We start from the raw sequence: 26,669 nt of genomic DNA on the forward strand, positions 1-26,669 counted from the left end.
GAAGAAAAATAAAAGAGAAATAAGAGAAAGAGAGAAAATATAAGGAAGAAAACAGAAGGTAAATAAAAAGAAAAAAAATTATTAAGAATTAAATCGTTAAAGATTCAAATGTATAAAAAAAGTATTTAATAATATTTAAAAAGATTTTTTTTCTTTTTCCTTCATCTGCATTTTCTCTTTCTTTTCTTTCTTCTTTTTCTTATCTTCTTGTTTATCTTTTTTCTTCTTTTGCATTTTCTCTCTTTCTTTTATTTCTTCTTGTTCAAACAAGCAGTAAAGGCTTTCAAATGTGCAATAATCTCAAATCTAAATAATTAACAATTTCAGATTACCATGTAAATGCAGGTATGTATTTGGAAACAATGCGTGATGTATGGTGAAGAGATGCACGTGGCGAAATATATTTTTAGCTAGCGCAGTTTCATTCGCGATCGCACATTGCCGACATGATCTGTCAAATCTCATATGTATGTATGTATATACATGCAACAGCGATTCATTCGAACCTCGAACGTAATTGTCATTCCGACGATCGCGTTATAACAAACGGTTGTTATTGAGAATTCATCGGCGATGTATCGCGCGTCGTGATCGACCTTAATAAAACGACAGTTATTGTCCCGCGTTTACGACTTCCTCATACGTCGTGGAAGATACCGATCAATTCTTCAAAACCACGTCGGACAATTTATAATTCATCTCAGATTTCAATATTTGTGTTTACAATTTTATATGAGTATTTTATACGTTTATAATTTTTTGTATGTTTTTACTTCTCGATGTATTTATTTTAATATATCCAATTGGCATCTCTTAGTTAAAAATATAAAGTATTCCCACAAATTGATGTAAACGTTCTATATTTAACAAAAAATAAATTAAAAATAATTGTGTTAAAAAATAATATTTATTTTTATAATAATTTTAATATTTTATTGCTTATTACCATCCAGATTTTATTACCATCTTTTCTAAATAAATAAAAATTGAAAATATAATAAAAATTGAGGGTTTTATATTTATAATTAAAGTTGAATACGTAGATAAAATTTCAATTTTTTTAAAAATTAATAAATGTATTTTTTGTATTTTACAAAATATTACATAAAATTATAAGTGCAATTACTGTGTGTGTTTTACATTTTGACATGTATTATATAATATTATATGTAGTCTAAACCTAGACAGCATACAATATTTATAAGACTTATTTTAAATATTTTGTAAATATTTTTGTGGTTTTAGATTGCATAGATCATAAACATTTATTATAAATATTATGAAATATTTATTGTAAATCTTGTAGTAAATGCTATGGAAATACTTAATAAGACATTATATTATAATTTAAACACAAAAAATACTTAACAGAAATATTTATCATAAATATTATTACATTAAATATTTAGTCTATATTTTAATAATATTTCAAATAAAGCTTTATATAAAATATGTATAAAATTTATATAACATTTCAAAAAATAAATAATAAATATTTATCATAAATATTCTGTGTTATCTGCAAAACGGATATAATACGGAAAAAGCACGGCTTCGCGACAGCCAGTTATTTCGTCAATGAATTTATAACAATCACTCAATCAATTTTGATAATTAATTCTGGATTTACAACAACTTGTCCTGCAACTTCCACGTTTGCGAATAATAATTTCGTTTACAACATAATAATTGTTGTAGGTTCCAATTAAGACATTATTCTTCAGGAACTTTGTATTCTAAAGCTAATTAGTTAATTTGCATTTGATTTCCATAAATTTACTTCATTAACAGGCTGACAAAACAGGTTAATAAAAGAGAGAGAGAGAGAGAGAGAGAGAGAGAGAGAGAGAGAGAGAGAAAGAGGGGGGGGTCAAATCAAGGAATCTTTATGCTGTTTGCGTTAGAAATATACACAAAGTTTACATAACTATGCATTTTGCGTTTCGGGTCGTTCCGATATTTGCGTGTACGTTTAATAACCTGTTTCACCTCCTCGCATGTTATGGAACGTATGTGAATACAAGTTTCTCAACAATAATGCTAAAAAATACATGAAAATGAATACGCGAATCTTTCACGACAGTAGTCTCAAATTAGTTACGTCACTGTCTGAATCATTTATCTTTGCATAATTATGTGAGTGACGTACTTTCGACGTTGGTCGTTTATGTAAGTAAAAAGATCTTTTACTCTAATATATTCTTTTCTGGAGTGCATTTGTTAATTAATAATAAAATAAACAAAAATGTAAAATCATAATAAATATATAAAAAGAACAAGTTTGATGAAGTATTTATACTGAGAAATATATATATATATATATCCTAAATTTTAATAAATATTTATTTGAACAGTTATACCAACTAAATATTTATTAAATATAAAAATATATTTATTTACAAAAAATATTAATTTAATTTAACAATCACTTCTTTTTATTTTAAGTAAGTATTTATTTATTGTAAGTAAACGTTTAGTTGACAGTATTCAAATAAATATTTATTTAAATTTAAGCTATTTTTTCCCTGTAAAATTTCAGATAGATACACACACAGGTCTGAAATAATAATTTTGTCGGATCATTGAAATAATCATACAGAAAACTCAAGCATGATGACAGCAATGCTGCAAAAAATTTTTTTAGTCTAACAAAATTATTTTCATATCTGTTACTAGCTAAATTTTTAGACACTTCAACAAATCGTGTAATAATGAATTTCCGTTTATTTTCGTAGAGTTGCCGTTTAACGGTTTAGAAAAATCTAGGATTTTTCAAAGATAGTTATTAAAGGTAGATCATGCATGTCGCAGGCCGTGGGTCGTTGACATACCGGTTTCTCGTTCACAGACAGGTTTCTCCTGTCTGACCGGGATAACATGCCACTGCAAGAAATGTACTAGCTATAGGTTGAACGATGGAAAGTGAAAGATTACAAGTATTGCACTTGCCTCACTGCAACGTGAACGAAACAGGCGCTATTAAGTCGACGAGTCGCATCGCCGGCGCGAAATTAGCGACGCTATTTTCGATCGGCGTTATTCTCTAGCTGAGTATTTCCGGCACGAGTGACGTAGACATAATAAAAAGACTGCCCTACAAGGCTTTACCAGGCTTTACGATCGAAACGATGACGGAAGTATTAACGTAACAGACTAGAGGTAGCCAGCTGGAGAACGTTCAATAAGGTATACTCAAGAAGAAATAAATAAGAAATTATGTAGTGTAAAAAATTGTTATTATTAAGACATGTTAGGTGTTAATTAGAGAGCTTCGAAATTAATCAAAAATATCTTTTACTCAATTATTTTTAAAGTTATAAAAGTTTGACTTTTTTTTCTTTATTAATTTATTCCTATAAACGATCTAAATTTTATTTTATTATTGAAAAAGATGTCATGACATTGAGAAAACAATTTTATTGAAGTATTCAAAAATTTAACTAGATATAAATCTAAAAATAATTTTGTTTGATTCTAAAATAATTATATAGCTTCAAGCATAAAAATGAATATTGCAACATTTAAATGAAATTTTATAATCATTTTGAGCGTCTTATATTTTAATGGTTCATTATTTTCAGCTCTGTCTTAATTAAATTTTAGATACTTCAACAAAACTTTGTGCATATTTTTATTTATTTTAGCACAAATGTTTCTACAAGTTGAAAGATTGTTAAATTTTCTACTCCATTACTTAATTTAAAATTCAATTAATATTGCTTTTTTTTCAAAAATTGAAAACAAAAATTGAAAATATCTTGCTCAATTGATTTAATTAAAATGTAATTAACATCGTTTTCTCCAAAAAAAAAAAATTATGGTCTTTTTTTTAACAAAACTTCAATTTATATCGCTTTCTCCACAAATTGAAAGATCAACCACTACGTAGAACCGAACGGAGCGCGCAACGCTATGCGAACATAAGGATTTCATTGTGGAACGTAGGTCAGTCATGGGACTGGAGAATGCGGTTATAAAGATACGCACGTTGCCCGTGATTATCGCTATTTTATTTAATATTCATGATGCGAATGCGCGCGGGCATGGTCGTATGAGGAAATAGAACAAATGTGCAAATCGCGTTCAAGGACGAGCCGAGTATCGACATGTGTTCATATCTACGTGAGCGGATCGCCGAAAACTTATTTGTATTCTTTACGATATCCTTGCCTCTCGAAGTTATAAAGTAAATTTACAAGCAAAAATCATCCTGACCGAACGAGGAAGTTTGATTGTTCCTTTTTTCTCTTTGTGTGCAATTGTTGAGATTATGTACAACAATGTATAAACTAGTTGTTTATCCAGATTTACACAATATTCACAAAATATTTAAAAATATTTATAATAAGTATTTATAAGATTATTTATAACATTTATTTTAAATATTTTATAAATATTTTTATAATCTTAGATTGTACAGACTAGAAATATTTATTTATAATATTAGTTATTGTAAATACCGTAGTAAATGCTATAAAAATATTTAATAAGATATTATAATCCAAGTAAAAAATATCATAAATATTCTGTGCTGTCTGGATAGCCAATATTACAATGATTACACAACTTTTTATTTAAAATCCTGATAAAACATTATCGCTTTTATTTTTAAAAGTGATTAAGTGCAATTAATGTTCACATTAGATTAAAACTTTAATGAACGATTTGAAAAACAATTAAATTTATAAAGTTTGTGTTTATTTATTAGTTATTTAGATATCTTTGTTTAAGAGTATCATTCCATAATCACTAGATCAATTATTATTAGTCATTTTAAAAAATTACTTTTAGTCTTCTTTTTTTGTTCTTTAGATATTTTTTTTCCTTTCTTCTTTCATGTATATTCTAATAATTACGACAAATGCTTATCTATGCTTAGTATATATGTTTGGCGCTGTAACTCTAAATGTTCCTACACTTGGACCTTAATAACACACTTTATCCAAGATATATCCTGGGGATATCCTTAGGATGTTTATAGGACATGCGGATATCCTCAAGATATCACCTGGAGGTCTGTGCTATTAGAGAAGAGAATGTATCATATATGTAGAGGAGACTGGGAACAGTTGTAACGGAGGTTAGTTATAATAATGCGTATATCTTTTAAATGATAAGAGATAAGATGATCATACAAAGAAAGTCAACAAAAATAATCGGTATCAAGGCCTGAGTTTGCTTCATGACATCAATCGCGCGTATGCCGCATGTAAAAAAAGTTATAATATATGTAGGGTGCTCAGATAAGCTCATGTAAGTGTGAATTTACGATGTTATTATTACTTTTTTGCTTTAAACTTTCAAATAAAATAATTTTTATCATGTTTTTATTTTATTAATTCTAAAATACGTTTTCTCAAGTTATGTGCCTGTCTTCTTTTGATACTTTTAAGTGGTTTCAAATATATTTATATAAATTTTTACATCAGTTTGAAGTTAAAAGTACCACATCAGAGTACATTGTAACACCATTACAATTAATGATAAATGTTAAGAAGAACCCGCTCACCTCAAATTTTGATAAAAATACACTAAATCAATACGTTTTCACGTAGAAAAAAAATTTGACAAGAAAAAAGTGTCGCTCTGCTTCGTGAACTGCTTCGAAATAACTTTAACTTTACTAGAATGATTTTAATTGCGTTTATAGTCCGAAAAAACTATATATAGTGTACATTAGTAATTCAAAATTGAATTATTTAAAAAGCAATAAAGATCCAACTTCGATCGTAATAGGCATTTTAAATTTCTAGTATTGAAATATTTTAAGTTGACGACTATTCAGGTTAAAAAATCTATCATAGCCACAAAATATTGCGATACAAACACGCGCTGAGATCACATTGACTGCGTTCAGCGAATTCAACAATTAAGTGAGCGCTCGCTGCTATTCTTCCAGATCTAAAATGCTGATTGGATGATCTAAAAGAATACACCAATAACAGTGAGCGCTTACTCAACTGTTGAGTCCGCTGAACGCAGCCATTTTCATGGCCGCGAATGCGTTGTAAGTATTTCTTATTGTAATAGATATTATTCGTTGCTTTACAAACACAAATTCACTGCTTTAATTATCTATTCTAAAATAGAAATTCACTGCTTTAAAAACAAATTATCTGTTCTGAAATACAAATTTACTGCTTTTTAATAGTAAATTTACTGATTTAAAAACAAAAATAATATAAGAAGATAATTTCTGATTTAGAACAGATAATTTATTTTTAAAGCACTGAATTTGTATTTTTAGAACAGTAAATTTATGTTTTAGAACAGATAATTTGTTTTTAAAGCAGTGAATTTCTGTTTTAGAATAGATAATTTATTTTTAGAACATGTTACAATTTTCCCTAGCTCTGTTTCATTTTGCCCTAAATCGGAGCAAGATGTACTAATTCGGATTTGGATATTTTACTCATAAACAGCCTAAAAATTACATCTTTTTACAAATACTACTATAAAGCTAAATAGTTCTTGCATCATATGCATTAAAAGAAATAAACATATATGTCATAAATAAATATATGTATATTTCTAAAAATTGTTACAACTGTCTCCAGTCTCTTCTATGTATCGCCTAATAAATAATAATTAATTCATTTATTTCTCTTGTTTTCTCTCATTTTATTCAATATTTAAAGGAACTGTAACTTTCAAACTTTACCAAACACTTCATTTTATTTTTATAAATTGTGTTTTATTTACATAAATTATGTTTATTTACAAGACGCATTAAATATGAATTATTATAGAGGATTAGACTTCAAACTACAAATTAGTGCACCAAAGAAACGTCTAATAAAAACTGCTTTGCCTCATGTTTAACATAGTAAAATCACAGGCCTTTATCTCCTTATTTTTGTGGTCAAACGAAAAGTCAACATATTCAAATGTATTGGTTTTTCTTTTAAATAGAATGACGTCCATCGCAAAATATACCAAGGAAGGTCAAAGTCAGGTTTTTCTAACGTGTCACACACTTAACTCGAGGCACACTGACCGATGTACCTTGTAGGACTGAATTGCTTGAGTTGTATTAATAAGCGCTTGTTGGCCTTAAGAGCAATCAACTAAAGAGAGAATAAGAGAGGAGAACAAGAGAGAGAAAGAATTATATAGACTAATTATTACGTAACACTGCAAGAACGGAAAATACGCGCGAGGTATCCGCATGAAAAGAATTTTGCTGAAATGTCTAAATATTCAGCTACATCGAGAAAAATATCCAGTTGGATTAATTAGAATTCTGATAAAAAATGGACGAATCTGAACTTTCTAATTAAATTTAGTATAATATTCTAGTTGAGATAATCGAAATTCAATGATTCAGAAATATAATTAGATATCTTTTTCAAGACTGGCTCAATTTTAATTCTTTAGAGTGCAAAGCTTCCATATTAAATAATTTAAAGAGTATAGTCAATAATAAGAATTAAAAACAAGACTATTTATGTAAGAACATCATCTAAATATGAGAAGCGCCACTTTCGGTCAAAGTTAAATGTTAAACTGATACAAATATATGTATTTTTTAAACGAATTTATCTCATAAATATGACTAAGCGCCGCTTTTGGACATCCAACACAGTCAAGAAATGAAATTTCAGCAAAAAAATGTTTTTTCTATGTTCAACGCGGAGCGATCTTGGAAGGAGATTCTTATTATGTAATAATAATTTTACGTAATAATATTTTTTTATCATCCATCAAAATATCAATCTGGCGGTTTGGTTGCAAGTCGATGAGACTCAAATAAGATTCGCGCTGATAAATAAATCTTAATGAAGAATTCCTGTTTTTCTCAGTCAATTAGTTGACACAACGTTAAACAACTCATGGACGAACAGAACCGGTCGTTCGCGTTGTGATTATGGATTTTTTATTCGAAAAATGTACCAAGCCAAGCAATAAGTGGCGAGGCAGCAAGTCGAAAGATCGTTAAGAAATAAGGTAAAAGTGAACGGGCAAGAAACGAGAACAAACAGTGAGCAAGACGATGCACTATGCACGAGCCAATTGATTCGAAAAATTCCCAAGCAGAATAATAAGTCACCATATGGATTTGCTAAAAAGAATGAAATTACTGAAATAATCTAAAAATTTAGATAATTTTTTATTTAAATGTACCAAACTAAATGTAACTTTATGCGAACTAAATTATTCAGTTAGTACAAACATATATTTTATATGTTATTTACAAAGCAGAGAAATTCTTTTGCAAAACTAACTTACTTTTTTTATTATTAGGTATTGGAATTAATTCGTAGCGTTTTACAAGTGATGGGAAGTACTTTCATTAATGTATTTTTTAATGCTCATGTGAAATAAATAACATTCTTTCATTAAAAAACGCTACGAATTAATTCCAACACCTAATATATAAACAATATGTTTAAATATTTGGTTGCTCTTAAAAATATCTCAACTAAATAGTTTTGCTGAAGGCAAATTAAATTTTTTTCTAATGTAGATACAGATCTGATAATTTTGTTGGACCATCAAAATAATTATGCAGGACTCAAACTGGTTGCTAGAATGTCAAAAACAAAATTAGATCTGTAACTAATTTTTTCCTACTTTTCAAAATCATCCTTTTCATACATAACAAAATGACGTTAAAATGAATCCTGATTGATTGAAAAGTAACTTTTAGTAATCATTTCTAAACCATTTTGGTGTCATTTTGATGTTATGATAAATTGTACTCTGCTTATAAATTCGTGTCAAATATAACTGATTTTATACGAGAACAATTTACATTTTATTCAAGACTCTTACATCCTGCATTATTCAGATCCGGTTGAATAATCCTGAATTTTATTTTGCAAGCGAAACGATGCACGCAACTGTCCGCAAATTGTGCGTGTCTGATCTGATAAAATTTTTTTATATTACTCATTTGATATAACAATATAACTAAAAAATTATTATTTTGGAGTTTCTAACAAAAAAAAAAAACAAAAATATAAAAAAGAAGAAAGAAAAAAATATATTTTCAAAAACATACTTTTATTTCTACGATTAATTATTTCATCAAAATCGCATTTCAAAATTAATATTTTAGAATTTTAAAATTTTAATAATTCGAAATATTCGAACTCATTTTCTGGAAAACTGTTTTTTCAGTTGCGTCATTGTTATAACAAATAATAAGTAATATCGTAGAAAAATTAATTTTATCAGATTCATGAAAACCTAATTTGATAATTCATAATAAATAAATTTTTAATTCTGATAGTGTATGATAGCAATAGTTCTGTAAGTACAAAGTTAAGTACAAAGTAAAATATTTGGCGTTTTTGCCAAAAGAACACATCGATGAGATAGCATCCAATTAGCATCGATTATTAATCGTCTATGTTCGTTTTTGAAGGAACGCGTTTCAAAGAGGAGTCAGACAGGGAAAAACGCGATAAATTATTATAAGCCATCGTCGTTTGTCCATCCATGTTTGCCAAGAACGGATTTGGTTGAATTGACGAACGTCTGTCGGGAACGAATAATTTACTCCATTAGTCCCACAACTCTCCAAGGGTAAACTGAATAGCTCGTAAATTAAATATTCAATGTACTTGTTAAGAGAAAACATATACACGTCGTTAACGCAATGATTCAATCAATGTTAATTTTCAATTTTCATTAATACGGTTAACTAGTTTCGGAAGGTATTCGATATTTCGAAGAAGATCAAGGAAAAACATTGCTCCATCAATGAAGTAGCAATCCTTTTAATATGACAGCAATTTAACCTTGTTAAATTATTTTATTAATCTTGTTAACTAGTAATTGTACCTTGCAGTAATACACTGAAAAAAAAGTTTAGAAATATCTGCAAAACATTGAATAAAATAATTCCAATTAAATGTTCGGTTAATAAAAAATAATTTTACTTTTCTAAATATTTAAGAATAAGTATCATAAATATAATAATATATAACCAATCGTTTGGTAGTATTTACTAAATAATTAAAAAAGGAAAATTATTTTTGTTTGTATTTACATATATAGTCTAAAATTAAACTGCAATTATTTCACTCGACATTTAATAGCTGTTATCAGATTCTTTTTTCAGTATAGAAGCTCTTTAAGAAAACATTATCAAAGATCGAAGTCGAACCTGAGCATGCATCTTAATTAAAATACAATCTTGACTTTAGGTCCAACGCTTTTGTTAAAAATAATGCACATCACCGATGAGACAATCATTTAATATATATAATTTAATATGTATATGTGTAATTGTCCGTTTACTTTCAAAAAAAATTTATTCGGAGAAATTATAAAGAATTTCATTGCCGATGTTTAAAATTATCTCTACGTTAATCAAGGTGCTCAATTGTAATTATACGATACTATTTGATGTAATTACGAGGGATCGTTCTTAATTAATAACTTCTCGCATGGTTAATGAGATAATAATACAGGCCGAAAAAAATTTGTGTCGAATAATTCATCTAAGTATAGATATTTCTTATAGACTTTCTTTTATTCCAAAAAAACAATGCTGCTAGCCAAATTGCTTCATCACGTTCGGTTTTAAAGTAATTTTGAATTTTAAGATTTTAAGTAATTTTAAATTTTAAGAGAAATCAGCGATTCATTACTGCGTTTTACAAAATATATGGGTTGGCTCATTATTGCCATTTAATTACAAAGTCAAATAAAACAAAGTAGAAATTGTTAAGTAACTCTAATCAGGGTAGGTGTTTTTTATAGATTTTCTGTTAAAAAATAATATCGCTGGCCAAATTGCTCCGTCATATCAAGTTTTAAACTTATGTTAAATTTTAAGATGAGAAATCGGTAATTCATTTACTTTGTTTCTACAAAATGTGGATTATCTCACAGTTGCAGCAAGCTAAAAACTCTAATCAAAATAATTTCGAAACTACTGATTAGAGTAAATTGTTTTTAAATTGTTTTTGATCGAAAATCTAAGAATTCTTAGATTTTCGGTCAAAAACAATTTTACTGATCAAATTGCTCCGTCATGTCAGGTTTTAAAGTTATTTTGAATTTTAAGATGAGAAATCAGTAATTCATTTATTTCGTTTTTAGAAAATGTGGATTAGCCCACTGTTGCAGCAAGCAGTTCAATTCATCCAACATTCATCTGTATCCGAAGAAAATTCATTCGGAACAGGTTTTGTCCGATGATTAGAATCGTTTCCACGTTAATCAAGGTCGCGAGCACCAAGTATTCAACATTCGCGGAATGATCTATGAAATGTGTGGCTCTTAAGTGAAAATTCCACGGTGAAGGAAACTCGCGATTGATGCTTACTGTAAGGCGGTCGCTCGGTCTCCCAGATGAGCGTGCCACGATGAAAGTACACGCGGCAGCGTTTCTTCTTCACGATGAAGGTGTTGAGCAGTACTGACTTGGACGAGGCACGTTGGTCGTCGGCGGGGCCGCCAGAGATGTCCTGCATCATCCTGGAGCCGCTTCATCGACGGAGGTAGGAGGGTAGCTTCAGCGGGGTTGACGCAGCCACGATGTCATCTCGGGGACAACCGCTGATCGATAAAATCACGACGACGACGACGTCGGGAGGATCGTCGTGAAAATCGGGAAGAAACACAATCGTCGATTCCTCGCGATCGATCATACACTGATGCCGCACACCACACCCAGGTCCTGCCCGGTCGGGCGCGCGAGCGAGACTGATGATCGCGAGCCCCGCGACCCGACAAAACCGAACGGGAGAGACGTCAAGACGTAAGTGAGGACGAGAGTGCGGCGACGCGCTGCACTTCGGTACGCGTGTACTTGCGTATAAGTTCGCACTACGTAGTCTCTCCTGTTTATTACTATGGAGAATTCATTCGAGACTTGAATCATCATGTGCGCCCGTTAGTTGACAAGTAACATAAGTCCAAAATTAGAAAAAAATAGAAGAGAATAGTTGTAGAAGTAGAAAGTATTAAGAATGTTTGTTTTATTTATCAATTTATAATTTACTTTTATTTTTATGTCTATAAAATATAAAAATCAATTTTACATCATAAATAAAGTGTAAAAAAAGCTGGAATAGTTCAAGTTTTTTTATGGTTACTTTATTTATGATGTAAAATTGATTTTTATTTTTTGTGAACATAAAAACAAAATAAAAGTAAATTAAATTAATAGATAAAACAAACTTTGATAACAAACGCATTTTTCCTAATTTTGGACTTATACCACTTATCAGTTAAGAGGCTCATATCTTCCTTACACATCCCTTATTTTGTCATTTTCATCGATCTTTCATTGAATCACTGAGGATATTTATTCGACGTTTTTCTGTAGACCATCTTATTGGTAATCGCAAGATCTTTTAGATTGATAAGACTTATTCTTAAATTTTTTTAACAGAGGCTTAATCTTTCTCAATGAGTAAATTTTGATTCATTCTTGAGCTGTTGAATCTTAATATAGAAGGTTTCTCTTTTATTGGATTGGAGGTGACATTATTGAAGGCCTCTTCTGAGAAAGGACTCTTTCGTTAAGCGTGCTGTGCCAATTGGATCTCGTCCTCTTTGAAATTTATCTTCTTTCATAATATTGAGACTCGATTGAGTTTGAAATCCACGAGAAGGAACGAGAAGGAAGAAGAAGAAGAAAAAGAAGAAACAGAAGAAGAAGTTTAATTACATTGATAGCGAATTTGAATATAATGCATATTAAATTGTACGCTGATTTAATCTGAACGTAAAGGTAAAATGTAAATATTTCAAATTATAAAATTTTATTTTATCTAACAGTACAATAAAGGATGCGTTCCGTTTTGCACTTCCAGCGATTGTAAGCATTATGTTCCTGATTAATATTTGACAGACAATAAAGATAAACTGATATTTACAGCCTGTGAGCGTGAAAACGGAACGTACCCACAGTGTATAATAGAAAATTACAGTTTAACCCATTTCCGTATTTACATTAAACATTTTTACGTTAATAACAATTTTAATGTGCACCTATGCAAGTAAAAATTTTGAAAAATTATAAATATTTTCAGTAAAGTTTTCATTAAAGCTATTAAAAGTTTTACTTTTTACATCAATTAATGTTATTAATTTTTTAATAAATCTAATTAATTAATCCTCCATTGCCATCCTTATTTTTTTTTACATAAAAAAATTTCACTTTCAAATTCTTACGAAATATAATAAATTCCTACGAAAAATAGAAGGGTTGAATCTGATTGTCTATTTCCCTTCTTAAAAATATCTTGTTAAAAAACTAGTTGGTAATGTAATCAGGAGAAATACATTTCTATTACATTACTAAATAGTTTTCTAACAAAAAGACCTAGTTACTTTTGAAAAGCAATCTTGAATTTTTCTACATTTTTTGAAAGCTCGGAACAGTAAAAAAACTTTGGGGTGGACGGAGGCAATAAAAATATGATTGCAGTCAAATTAAGAATATATTTAGGAAAAAAGAGATAGGTATAAATAATAATAATAATAATTTTTATTACTGTATATGATAGATGATATGAATACAATACGATGAAAATCGTGATATCATCATTATTTGTCGAGAAATATTATATAATTATAATTATATATAATAATAAATAATTGTAAATAATAATTTATTATTTTATTTTAATATATTTTTTGTTTTATTATTATTCTCTTTATAAATAATTATTAAAAATTTATTAATTATAATCAAACATTTTACAACGTAAAACTACAATATTTAATTGATCAATTTATCTTACTTACTTAAAGTTACTTTTTAAATTTAAAATTTATATATTAAAAAAAATATTATAATTTATCAGCATGTGCAGATATATTCATTTTCTTCTATATCGATCGATAAAATAAATAATATGAATATCTTGGGTAATTTTTTATACATGAATATGCATAAATATGTATAAACATACATAAACACGTATAAATATTCACAAACATATAATAATATGAAACATATAATTATATGAAATATGTCCATACATGTTCATACATTCTTTTTTCTTTTATAAAATTATTTTTTAGTGTAATAGAAATAATAATAGTAAAAACGTGAGAACATAAAAAAATAATTAAAGGAATAATTTTCGCATTGTTTGTTTTTTGTTTAGAAAAAAACAAGTTTGAAAAAATATAAAAAATTTGCTCATACATAATTATGCATAATTTTATATATAATCATATATAAATAATTTTTTTACATTTTTTCAAAAATAGTGTGAAAATTACCTTTTTAATTATTTTTAAAGTTTTCACATATTAATATTATTATTTCTATTATAAAAAGTAATTTTAAGAAAAAAGGATGTACAAGCATGGACATATTTCATATATAATTATACATGTTTATGCATGTTTATACATATTTATTCATGCATGAAGAATTTTTTATCGGGTCATCATTATTGATAATCAATAAGCACGCAATCAAAATAGCAATATTATATTATTATCTATCATTTTATATTGTTTATAGGATTAATTATTATAAAATCAATGCAAATCTGTTCATCATGATTTCCGTCCTCTCTGCTTTTACATACATTGTAATTATAATGTAATGCAAACATAATGTAATACAAAATAAAAATTGTTATAAAATCTGCTATAATAATTTCACAAAATCAAGTTTCTAAAATAATTAATTTCTCGAGAATATAATTTCCCGCGGATAATCATATCCAAGTATCGGAATACCACATCTGTGGTAGCGATCGGATGTCCACACTTCTGTTAATGTGTCTCTGAACACGATGCAAATATTTAATCCGCAAACAATGGTACAGTCTGTTCAAGCGAGGCTATCTGACATGAGTTATCCATAATTAATCAAACAGTAAATTCGAATAAAAGTCATTCAAAGTTGAATTCATTGCCACAAGCATTAAAAACATAAATGATTGCAGACGTTTCCTGAAAATTTCTCTATGCGAAAATATAGAAATATCGTAGTGGAACTCGCGGGGAGCAGATCGTAGCCATAATTTGCGCGGGAAAGGGAGACCAGCTCGATCTAGTACCAATGCGATCAGCCGGACAACATTCCAAGACAATCGTATGCCATGTATTTCGCGCGCACGGAAATATTTCGCCGACAATTTCTTCAACATTCATTCATCGAATTTTTCACATCGAAGTTTTGACAACTTTGTTTTTCGTCCGTTCATTTTTATACGTGAAAACGTCGGATAATGCGATTTTTGCAAAATTTTACTTTACGCCATGTTTCGAATAAATCTTTACATGTACAGCCTTGGCCAAAAATATTGGACACTTGTATCTTTTTCATCCATTTGGAATTCTTTTACTTGTCACCTATTAATTCCCGGCTTTATGTACAAGTTTAAAGGGTAAAGGAGTCGAAACAAAGGAATTTACAGCAAATGTCATAAATCAATTTTTGATTCAAAACTATAAATAATTATAATTAATAAGAAGACTAATATTTTTTAAAGGTTGCATAATAGTTAAGTATAGTAATTATAATCACAATTATATAAATTTTACCTTTGTAGTATTATATATATGTATATATAGAGTCGATAAATGACCTGAATTGCATTTAGAACATGAAATAATATTATATAATTCTCTTTCTCGTAAAGAAGGTGTAAGTTTCTCAGTTTTATTTCCCACGGTATATATAAATTAATGTAAAATTTAGACATGGAGAAGACGCTGTTTGAGAACCACTTGCGGCGCATGGATGAAGTTGATTGGCCAAATCGAATGGCAGATACAAGCGTGGAGAAACTGGGAGAAATGACCAATAAGGTGGCATCGTCTTGCAACAATGGACTTCGGCGTTCCTCGGCACAACTACTTCGGCCGATATCGCCGTATTCACGACATACACACATTGGCATAAGTCGCTTTGGAAAGTAAGAATGACTCGTCTGAGTTAGGATCAATGCAGATTAAATATGAATATATCCGTCGCATCCGACATCGAACGATGCATCGGTGACCGAAACACATGCCGCTCGTGCGAATGCGTTGATTCCCATTCAGTAAACGTCATTCGCAGGAATCGACAAACAATAAGATCTGTACTCCGTATAGATAAATGTATCGGGTTGACCAACAGTTCCATGCGATTTTTGACGGTAGATGGCTTCCCAGATAACACAAGGTATCCAAAAGAAAGACATATAAGACGTCTTTGGTGTCTAAAAGACGTCTTAAAAATGTCATGTCTCAATGTCTGAATTTGATCTGAAAAGTTAAGTTTTAATCCAAATTTTAAAAGCACATACAAGCCTTGGTCAAAAATATTAGGCACTTTATTAAGTATTATTTAAAGTTTTAGCTCAAAAATTAATTTATTGTATTACAGCATTTGCTAAATCATTCCTTATTAAAGAACCTTTTAAACTTGTCTACAATTCCGGTAATAAGGTGATAGATAAAAAAATTCCAAATAAATGAAAAAAAATTTAATGCCTAATATTTTTGATCAAGGTTGCATTCATTGATACGTAACATTTCAACATGCATTAAAAAAGAACGTAATGATTGATTGCATGTTTAGAGTTATTTGAAAGCAAAATAAAACAGGCATTTTTAGTACATACATATATATATTGGGTCATCTAAAAAGTATCCGCGGTACTTTGTCACTAGATATATGATCATCAACACCATCTAGTGACAAAAAACCGCGGATACTTTTTAGATGACCCAATATAATATCTTTATTTTAAATAAAGAAAACATGGCACAAATCTATAAAAATAATAAGCCTATTCTCTTTAGTTTAACTTCTTGCACCATTCATCTCTTTTCTCTTTTATTTCCAAGCCCAGCAAACGAGAGTGGATTGAAATGAATTGAAATGGATTCAGATTTTCAAAAATATTGATTCACGAATATTAAAATGAATACTTTTCAATCCTGAATGCATTTTTATTTATTTATAGAAATTGCATGGAGCATATCTCTATGTCTTTCAATCTAAAAATAATATTAGCTTTTTCTGTCCACACAACAAACATTATGAATATCGTTCAATTCAAAATTTTGAAAAAGAAATGCAGTTTTTCAATTCAATTTCATCCAATTGAATCTAATTGAATCCAATTAAATCCAAAAAAAGTATTCGCTATTTGAAATACGCATTCGGATAAAAAAAATTTCAATACATTTTAATGCGCGAAAGAATGTGTGTGTTATGCCAGTATTCATAGTCGATTCTTATTTTAAGACCATCTTAAGTAATGTTTTAAGTAACTAATGTAGCCCTTTAATTGATTCATGATATGCGGTTATGCAACTTTGTGTGGATATACCTTAAAAATCGTAGATCCGGCTTAAAAAATAAAACAATAAGACTTAAGCGGCAAGTGAATCAGCCAATCACAGTAGAGAACATAAAGTAGTTCTCTACTTTGATTGGTCGATTCGCTTACTGCTTTATGTTTTTTTGACTCCGTCATACAACTATATGGCGTCATACAATCAAACATGACCTAAAAATATAGTCAAATCTTAAAAAATACCGATGAACAAATTATCTATTAATATAACAAAATAAGAGAGAATTAGGATTAAATTCAATTTATGTAACTGTTAACATACGTCATAATCGATAAGTTCAACACAATATAACTACGCGCTGCCACTTGCCATAAAGTTTAAATTTGAGTTAATTTCACGATTATGGTATAAATGTTTCGACCGGCAGACGAACTCGGCCGGAGTCAAGTGTGTAGTCCGGCGAGACCGACAATCATGAAGCGCGCAGCGCTTGAAAGCGACGAGCACCGGTAGCATACTTCACTCGGCACGCTACGTCCCTGCGGGATGGCGAAGCGGGCGCATGCGCGAGTTCGAAATTGGCCAATCAGCGGGCACGGCCGATACCGTGGCGGTGGCACCGTGGGGGCTCGCTCGCGCCCTCGGTATCGCCGTGCCGGCGTTACTGCGTCCATTTTGTCTGCGGGTTCGGTCCCGGGTAGTCGACGCCGGTGTAGAATAGTACAATTCCCATTTGCTGTAAGTTCGCGCGCGGACCGCGGGAGATCCAGTGGCTGTCCTTCGGCGGCGTTTGCGTTTCATTGATATCATTCGTGCCGGGGCGTAAGAGGTAAGCAGTGAGAACACACACCGGTGTGCGACGAGTTGCGCGCGCGCGCGAGGAAAAAGTACGAGGATTACGAGGAATCGTGGGTCCTTTCTTCATCTTATTCGCGACGATTTCGACGTGAATCACAAAGGCGTAAAAACCGACTTGTCTTTTCCTGATCTCCGTCTTGTAAACGACTTCGTTCGGCAAGATGGCGGAGCTGCAGGGCACCCCGGTGGCACAGGACGCCCTGACCGTGGCGCAGCTTGAACTTGAGGGGAATCCGAATGCTTTAGCGCTGCGCAGGCCATTTGATCCGGTGGCGCATGATCTCGATTCGTCCTTCCGCTTGACGCGATTCGCTGACCTAAAAGGATGAGGGTGTAAGGTCCCTCAGGAGGTTCTTGGTAAACTCCTCGAGGGACTTCAGGCAGATGACGCGTCTGCACAGGACCACGAGCATGCCCACTTTATGCACATGGCGATTCCCCGCATCGGTAAGTGTGTGAACGAATGGATAAATAAATCGGCCACGAGCCGAGCCCCCTGTTGCGACGCGCTTGCAAGCCGACATCTTTCATCACTTTTTATCATGTATATTTTCTCTCTCTTTCCCCCTTCCCTCCTTCGCTGTTTTTCTCAGTTCGAATTTTTGCGTAGAAAGATTCCATTCCGATATTCAATGTTAATGCTGAAATTCTGCTTACGTCATGCCTTATAGATTTTCAGGACTGACAGTGAATATCGGAATATAGCCAAAAGAATCAGGATATATTTGAGAAGAATTTTTCCTTCTTGGACTTTCGGGAGCTATGTGATCGAATTTCACCCATGAGTTTTTACGAAAATTTGTAGTACGAAATGAAAAGTCAATTTGAATTCTTGGAGACTTTCTGAATTTATTGTGTGGGGCCTGAAAGCGTCACAAGCAGCCCTGTCGTAACATCAAACATGGCGACCATGTCGTCTCCCGCCCAATTTCTCTCGTGGCTACTCGTGGCACCGGATGCGCAGATGTACGCAGATGTTCTCAGCTACAAGTGTTGTTTATTATTTTGTCAATCGAATTTGCAATAACACACATTATTTTGAATTTTATTAAAGCATTGAAAGAAGTAAAATACATTTAAAATACATTAAAAATATTATGCATTGTTTAATTACGATTTTTGTGGCGCTAATTTAAAAAAAAAATGAACTTTGTTTAATTTATATCATTTTTTCTTTTAATTTTTCTATTATTTATTCTTTGAAATTTTAATGCTTTTTTATGTATAGCATTTAAATCCTAAAAATGTTTAATAAAAGACATAATTTTCATAATTATATTTTAGAAAAATGTTTAATCTTTTTTATATTGTCTTATATTTTGAATTCTTATTGTTTTTATGTATAATATTTAAATTCTAAAATGTTTAATAAAAACATGATACATAACTGTATCTTTGTAAAACGAGGAGAAGATTAAAAATATTTAAATTAAATTAAATGGTTGGTGAACAATTATGTTATTTTGCAATAGTACAATAAAGCAAATTAAATTATATTTTTTAGCAAAGAAAATTATATTTTTCAGGTATTGGCATGGATGCCTCTGTGACACCTGTGCGACATGGTGGACTTAGCCTAGTGCAGACTACGGACTTCTTTTACCCACTAGTCGACGATCCTTATATGATGGGTAAGGATTACACCAAATGCATAAGCATAGTCAACATAAAACTCTTGAACATGTTATGTAAATCAATATGACGACTTTATGCTGGATGGAAGAAAGAAGATGTTGAGATGATAACAACACATGAAATGTTGTGAGATCAAGTCTTATTAAACGTACAAATTGTTCAAATGTTTCTGGTGAAAATATTTTTATATAATTTTTTTATAATTTTTATGTAAATTTCAGCATTTTTTAAATAATTTTATTATTTTTCATATTGTATACAAATTAGAACTTCTTAGGAATGCTGAGAAAGTCTTTATACATGTGAATTCTGAAATATAACATTTCTAAGATTTTTCTATAATTTCTTTTTTATGAGATCTTATAAAAAATCTATAAAAGTAGGTTTAAAGTATTTTTTAAATATAAATTATAACATTAAAAATCTTAAAATATATTTCAGAATTTACATATATTAGGTGTTGGAATTAATTCGTAGCGTTTTTTAATGAAAGAATGTTATTTATTTCACATGAGCATTAAAAAATACATTAATGAAAGTACTTCCCATCACTTGTAAAACGCTACGAATTAATTCCAACACCTAATATATAAAATTCTACGAAAAGATATGAGCTTTCTCAGTATTACTGAAAAGTATCTTAATTCGTATAAAAATGCAGAAAAAATTTAATATAAATATAATATGTCGATTCCGTCTTCATTGCTATTGGAGGTGTCTTCCAGGTAAAATCGCGTGCACCAATGTTCTCAGCGATCTGTATGCGATGGGTGTCACGGACTGCGACAACATGTTGATGCTGTTGGGTGTCAGCACAAAGATGACGGAGAAAGAGCGCGACGTCGTCGTACCGCTGATAATGAGAGGATTTAAGGATTCTGCTCTAGATGCAGGTACCACGGTAACGGGTGGCCAGACAGTCGTAAATCCATGGTGCACCATCGGTGGAGTTGCTACTACCGTTTGTCAACCAAATGAGTATATCGTGTACGTAATAATTTAATTGTAACCAGTATCAAGTATTGGTATTGTGGGATTTAGCATTAATCTTTATGATGAGAATTTATTCTATTCTTATCTTAAGTAATATCTTAAAATGCTAATACATGTGTGATTTCGTGATTGATTTATAATAACTATGACTATCTAAATGGTCTTGAATAAGTACAAAAGCTAACTATGAATACTAGCCAATGATTGTTCAGGCCAGATAACGCTGTAGTTGGGGATGTATTGGTTCTAACAAAACCCCTTGGCACACAAGTTGCCGTCAACGCGCATCAATGGCTTGATCAGCCCGATCGTTGGAACAGAATCAAACTTGTAGTGAGTGAGGAGGATGTGCGAAAAGGCTATCAACGTGCAATGGACAGTATGGCCAGGTTGAATAGAACAGGTACACAGAACAGCTACGTGATTAATTATGCTAATATAAATCACGCACGCTATTTCAAACTTAATTTAATAACAAATTCTGATCAATTTTTTTTCAAATTAAGATTTTCCTCACTGATAGTGTCGAGAAAAATTGGCGTTTATTTTAATTTCAATTTTACAACTTAAGACTTTAGTACTAAAGTTTCGTTAGATTATGTGAAACTAACTTAATTAAATAGTTTATTGTTTCCAAAATGAATTACAATTTATCTCGTACTTTACTCACGTATTTCCAACTCTTCAATCTTTTCTAAACCGAAGTATGCACGGAATGAAAATCGGAATCGATTGTTTTTACACAGAGCTATGTACCATCTAATTTAATAAATTGAGAATATAAATGTTATTTATCTAATGGAAATATTTATGTTAAAAAAGAATCAAATTTTTAATTTGTCAAGAAAATATTTCATCAAATTTGGTTAATAGAGTCTTTTGTTAAATTAATTAAAATTAATGACCGTTTGATTTTCCAGCTGCTAGATTGATGCATAAGTATAATGCACATGGAGCCACAGATGTCACCGGTTTCGGTCTTCTAGGACATGCTCAAAATCTGGCAAAACATCAAAAGAATGAAGTTTCCTTTGTTATCCATAATTTGCCTGTTATTTCAAAGATGGCTGCAGTAGCAAAGGCGTGTGGAAACATGTTCCAGCTATTGCAGGGTCACTCTGCTGAAACTAGTGGCGGTCTGCTCATTTGCCTTCCTCGAGAACAGGTTTTTAACTTATTCATTAAATCATATTACTGTTAAATAATCATAACTGTCAAATTTATAAGCTTAGCGTCATTAGATACATTTAGGCTCAGTTTCACAACTCATGATTAATGCTTAAGGCTGCCGCACACAAAATTTCTGTAACAGTAACCTTAAGACATGAACTTAAGCCGATGAGCCACTCAAAATAGATCTATGTACTTTAACGGAAATAGAAATAGCAGTAAACTTATCCATAAGGCGGTTCAATCGATTGAAATTCACCTAATTGTGAGATCTTAGATAAGTTGACTGTTATTTTCATTTCTGTTAAATTACATAGATCTAAAGCAATATTCTAATTGGCTCATTGATTTAAGTTTACGTTTTACGGTCACTATTGCGGAATTCTGTGTGCGGCAGCCCTTAATCGAGATTCAATTTATTTCTCATCTCTTTCCAATTCTAGCATTAGAAAGAAATAAAGAATAAATTAAATCTTGGTTAAGAGTTAACCATAAGTTGTGAAACTGGATCTTAAGCGTTCGAAAAAATATAAAGTATTAATATAAATTCTGTATAACACGCTTAAGGATGTTTGTTATCTTAAGTGAAAAATATAATTTCCGATTAGTTCGATATTTTTTTCGTTTATATTTCCCTGGTGAAAAAATTTCGCTGAAATTATTCCATGTTTTGGATCATTTTAGCGAAATTGCTGAAATTTTTCTGAAATTTTGCTAAAAATGAATTTTTCAGATAAAAATCGCTGAAATTGAACTAAAATTTTGCTAAAGTGTTCCAAAGCGTGGAATAATTTTAGCGAATTTTTTCCATCAAAGATATTTATGGTTTTTCCTGTCAGTACAGTAGAATATCTTGTATTAGTGAGATATTCTAAAGAATGGCAGGTAGAAAAATAGAAGAGTTTTAAATATTATACTATTTATTATTCATACATATTTAGTCGTTCAGCTCTTCTACAACTATACACTTATATTTATTATGTATTAATTTAGACAGATAATTGAATCTTACAAAAGTCTTATCTACGAATCTAATCAGCAGATAGCAGTTAGGTGTAATTTTCGGATAGAAAGTTGATATGATTTTTTAGACTAAATTGTGTTTTACAGGCTGCGGCGTATTGTAAAGACATCGAAAAACAAGAAGGATATCAAGCATGGATTATCGGCATCGTGGAAAAAGGCCTTCGTACAGCCAGAATAATTGATAAGCCACGAGTAATTGAAGTTCCGGCTAAGGAAAAGGATGGCGAGCTTTGGTAAAGAAAAAATATCCAAGGATGTTCCACATTTGTCTCCTCATTTATATATACATATATATATGTATACGTTCATATACTTGGAAAATAGCACGCATACACTCTTAACGGCATTTTTATATGCACTACAGACAAAAAAAAAGTTGTTCAATACTTATCTATTCTCCCACATAAAAAATTATGTTTTAAATGGTACTAAAATCTTGATTAAATTACAAAATTAGAAAGCCAAACTATTATGTGGATTGTAAGCCACTACAATAAGACGGTTCTTGTGATTTAATAATCGATTTATAGTTCTTGGCAAATAGCGAATCCCACATCGGGTTTTATTCTAAGTGATTGTATCTTGTAGAGAGAGTTCATTTCTTTTTTTCTTATTTTTTTTTTTTTCATTTTAATGGCTTATAAAGCCGAACTACAGATTTTAAAAAGATTCGAGAGAGGAAGTCGATGCATCAATTTTTCTTGTGCAAGTAAGATTAAGGATAAATTTAATATCTTTAAGATTAAGGTAGCACTAAATTCTCAGATTAAGTAGCTTCAAAATCGCAACCCGAATAAATATTCAAATATGAATATATTATATATATATAAATATATCGGGTTGCGAATTTGGATGTTATTTGAAAGAGATATTAATCGCTGATAAATGCAGAGAATTTATGCGATATATTTTACCAAATGCAAAATACAAAATGGCTTGATAACATACGTTATTTTATGTAACAGGTGACAAAATAAAACTATAACAAGAACGCATATATAAACAAGGATGACAATGATTTTTGCGAAGAAATCAGATATCTTAACAAGTAGTATATACGCAATAAAAGAGAGATATAATCTAAAAGACTTAAGTAGAGCACCATACACATACACAGACATAAAGGACGAAGGCCTTCAAATTGTCTCCTATGCGTACGCTTTGAATAATTCAAGAAGTTAAAAGCACAGGCCCTAACGTTGTATTACTTTTTCATATGAATAAAGTGCTACTTTGTCAATAAAATTAAATCTTGTTTTTTTTTTCAATAAAATTTTTCAATTTATATAAATTATCTCGTGTTTTTTTTGTTTTTCGTAATTCAAAAAAATTTTCTTTTTTTAAGTTATTTTATTATAAAGTTGTACTAATTGTATTCAGAAAACAGCGACTGTGTGAGTGTTCAGTAATTGTTGCTTGTGATTGGAATACACCTTTAGATCCATATAATAAATCTAGAATATATCAATAGTAACAAATGCTCATTAAATCGTTATTTTCGAAACGTAGTCAAGAGCTAAAAACACTGTGAGAAAGATGTACTTTTTATTTAATGACAGATTAACAACAAATATTCTATTTTCGGTAAGCCTTTATGCTAAAAATCAGTCCGAGATCTCGAACAAAGAAAGAATTCACCAATCGCACGAATCATGTGACCAAATTATCCAAATACGATTTGTTGATTCTTTTTTGTCCAAAGTTTCAAATCGTTTGTAATAAACATAAATTTGAACTCATGGAATGCCGAGGAAGAGACGATTTATGTCCACTTATGTCACTAAAAAACGTCCATATTAATTGTTAAGAATATTAGCTTAGTCAGAGAGTGGTACTTTTTACGACTAAAGTAGTGCATTTGATTCCTACATAATCCAAGCTATTTCCTTTTTGGTAAAATGTTCACGTAGGACGAGTTCTCTTATTTTTGTAAATAATGCTTAAACTTATATTGAAAATACCGTCGAAAAAACACATAATCATCGAGAGTCATTAGCTCAGTTGGTCAGAGCATCGCTATTACTTACTTGGCTTGAAGCGAAGGTCGGGGGTTCGATCCCCTCATAGTCCAAATTTTTTCTTTTTGACAAAATATTCATGTAAGATCAACTCTATTATTTTCATACATAGTACTTAAACTTGTATTGAAAATACTGTTGAAAAGACATATAATCGTCGAGGGCCATTAGCTCAGTTGGTCAGAGCATCGCAAATAATAATATTGGATTGAAGCGAAGGTCGGGGGTTCGATCCCCTCATGGTCCAAATTTTTTCTTTTTGACAAAATATTCATGTAAGATCAACTCTATTATTTTCGTAAATAGTACTTAAACTTGTATTGAAAATACTGTCGAAAAGACGCATAATCGTCGAGGGCCATTAGCTCAGTTGGTCAGAGCATCGCAAATAATATTATTGGATTGAAGCGAAGGTCGGGGGTTCGATCCCCTCATGGTCCAAACTTTTTCTTTTTGACAAAATATTCATGTAAGATCAATTGTATTATTTTCGTAAATAGTACTTAAACTTATATTGAACATACTGTCGAAAAGACACATAATCGTCGAGGGCCATTAGCTCAGTTGGTCAGAGCGTCGCAAATAATATTATGGATTGAAGCGAAGGTCGGGGGTTCGATCCCCTCATGGTCCAAACTTTTTCTTTTTGCGAATTATGTATATACATAAAATGAATATCATTTTTAGAAAAGTGATAGTATTTTGTTTTATGTAAAGTGATTCGTAATAAGGTGTACTAAGAAGGGAAATAAATTGTTTTATTTTGATTAAAGGGAAAGAAAAATAACTTATAGGCCGATATTCGTAGTTCTTATTTGTCTTAAGATGTTAATGCGGCTCTCTTGACCGATATTCATAATCGATTCTCATATCTAAGATCATTTTAAGTGTAATATTATGTTATGACTAATCAGATAGTCGTGCATTAGTATTTTTAGATATTATTTAAAATGATTTTAAAATAAGGAGCAATATCGGCCTTTGATTAGTTTATGGTATCTAAGGATTGTACTTAAAACGGTCTAAAATATAAGATTTGACTGATGATACCGGTCGTATAAATATGTAGATTGCGTATACAGCAACTGATGATAATAGGTATATGTAATTAAATCTTTCGCTTTTATACTTACAATGTGCCGGATAAAGACAATCAGTCTTGAAAAATCGCTTGGCTGAGCTAGATGAATGTCAGCTGCGGTTCGAATATTGATCATCCGAAGTTTAATAGTTTCAAAATTAATCGATAATTACAATTTAAAAAAAGTTTTATTTTTATTTTTCATAAATAAATTTTTTTATTTAAACAAATTTTTTAAAATTATAAAATATTTCAAATCATTCAGCTTTTATTGAGAACATTTTTTTCTTACAGTTCGATGGTATTCGCTTCGAAATGAAAACTTTCTTCAAAGGACTGTTAAACTCCCTAAATACAGCGGTTGAGTATTTATTAAACAGTGGTTACGTTTAGCAGAGAAAGCAGCTTTGCAACTGTTTTAAAATTCTTCAATATAATTGATTTATTTCCATTTAAATCCATAAAGAACCAACGGCAAAAATCACCCCTTTCGAAGAATTTTACAGTTGTGAAACTGATTTCTTGCAGCCAATATATGTGTTTTATTTTTGTCTAACATATTCAAAGTGTGGAATTCAAACATCGTACGTGCGCGATACAATTTATCTAATTATATCGGGATTTCAAAGCTCATCAAAATCGGAAGGGAACTTTCATAAATTTCC

At 30.5% G+C, this 26,669-nt stretch overlaps 2 protein-coding genes and 2 long non-coding RNA genes across 6 annotated transcripts in view; 2 read left to right on the forward strand and 2 right to left on the reverse strand.

Moving 5' to 3' along the window:
• The window catches only part of Cerk (Ceramide kinase), a 28,904-nt gene extending 17,234 nt beyond the window's left edge, over positions 1-11,670 (reverse strand). The window contains exon 1 of the mRNA XM_011065678.2: positions 11,282-11,670. Coding sequence (XP_011063980.1) covers positions 11,282-11,432 — 151 coding nt within the window. The 5' untranslated portion in view covers positions 11,433-11,670. The remainder of the gene's footprint in view (positions 1-11,281) is intronic.
• A 168-nt stretch (positions 11,671-11,838) lies between these two features.
• LOC147906842 (uncharacterized) lies at positions 11,839-12,750 on the forward strand. The gene is made up of 2 exons (XR_015547987.1): positions 11,839-12,298; positions 12,442-12,750. It is a non-coding gene; the product is annotated as an uncharacterized LOC147906842 (long non-coding RNA).
• A 5,128-nt stretch (positions 12,751-17,878) lies between these two features.
• On the forward strand, positions 17,879-24,155 carry Sps1 (inactive selenide, water dikinase). 3 transcript variants are annotated; one of them, XM_087415232.1, is made up of 8 exons: positions 17,880-18,052; positions 18,243-18,528; positions 19,608-19,712; positions 20,442-20,703; positions 20,922-21,112; positions 21,630-21,874; positions 22,990-23,138; positions 23,871-24,155. In XM_087415232.1, exons 2-8 carry the CDS (start codon positions 18,243-18,245, stop codon positions 23,872-23,874), a joined length of 1,242 nt encoding a protein of 413 aa, XP_087271358.1. In that variant the 5' UTR covers positions 17,880-18,052; the 3' UTR covers positions 23,875-24,155. The 3 variants fall into 3 exon arrangements, with proteins under 3 accessions (XP_087271359.1, XP_087271358.1, XP_011063967.2); XM_011065665.2 differs by having other exon boundaries at positions 17,880-18,528; XM_087415233.1 differs by lacking the exon at positions 23,871-24,155 and having other exon boundaries at positions 17,879-18,528; positions 22,990-23,142.
• Positions 23,504-26,144, reverse strand: LOC147906843 (uncharacterized). The gene is made up of 2 exons (XR_015548035.1): positions 24,933-26,144; positions 23,504-24,685 (listed from the first exon to the last, which is right to left on the reverse strand). It is a non-coding gene; the product is annotated as an uncharacterized LOC147906843 (long non-coding RNA).
• Between the last annotated feature and the right edge of the window lie 525 nt (positions 26,145-26,669).

This window comes from Acromyrmex echinatior, chromosome 17 (assembly GCF_024713525.1).
Source record: "Acromyrmex echinatior isolate Ae372 chromosome 17, ASM2471352v2, whole genome shotgun sequence".
Taxonomy (NCBI): domain Eukaryota; kingdom Metazoa; phylum Arthropoda; class Insecta; order Hymenoptera; family Formicidae; genus Acromyrmex; species Acromyrmex echinatior.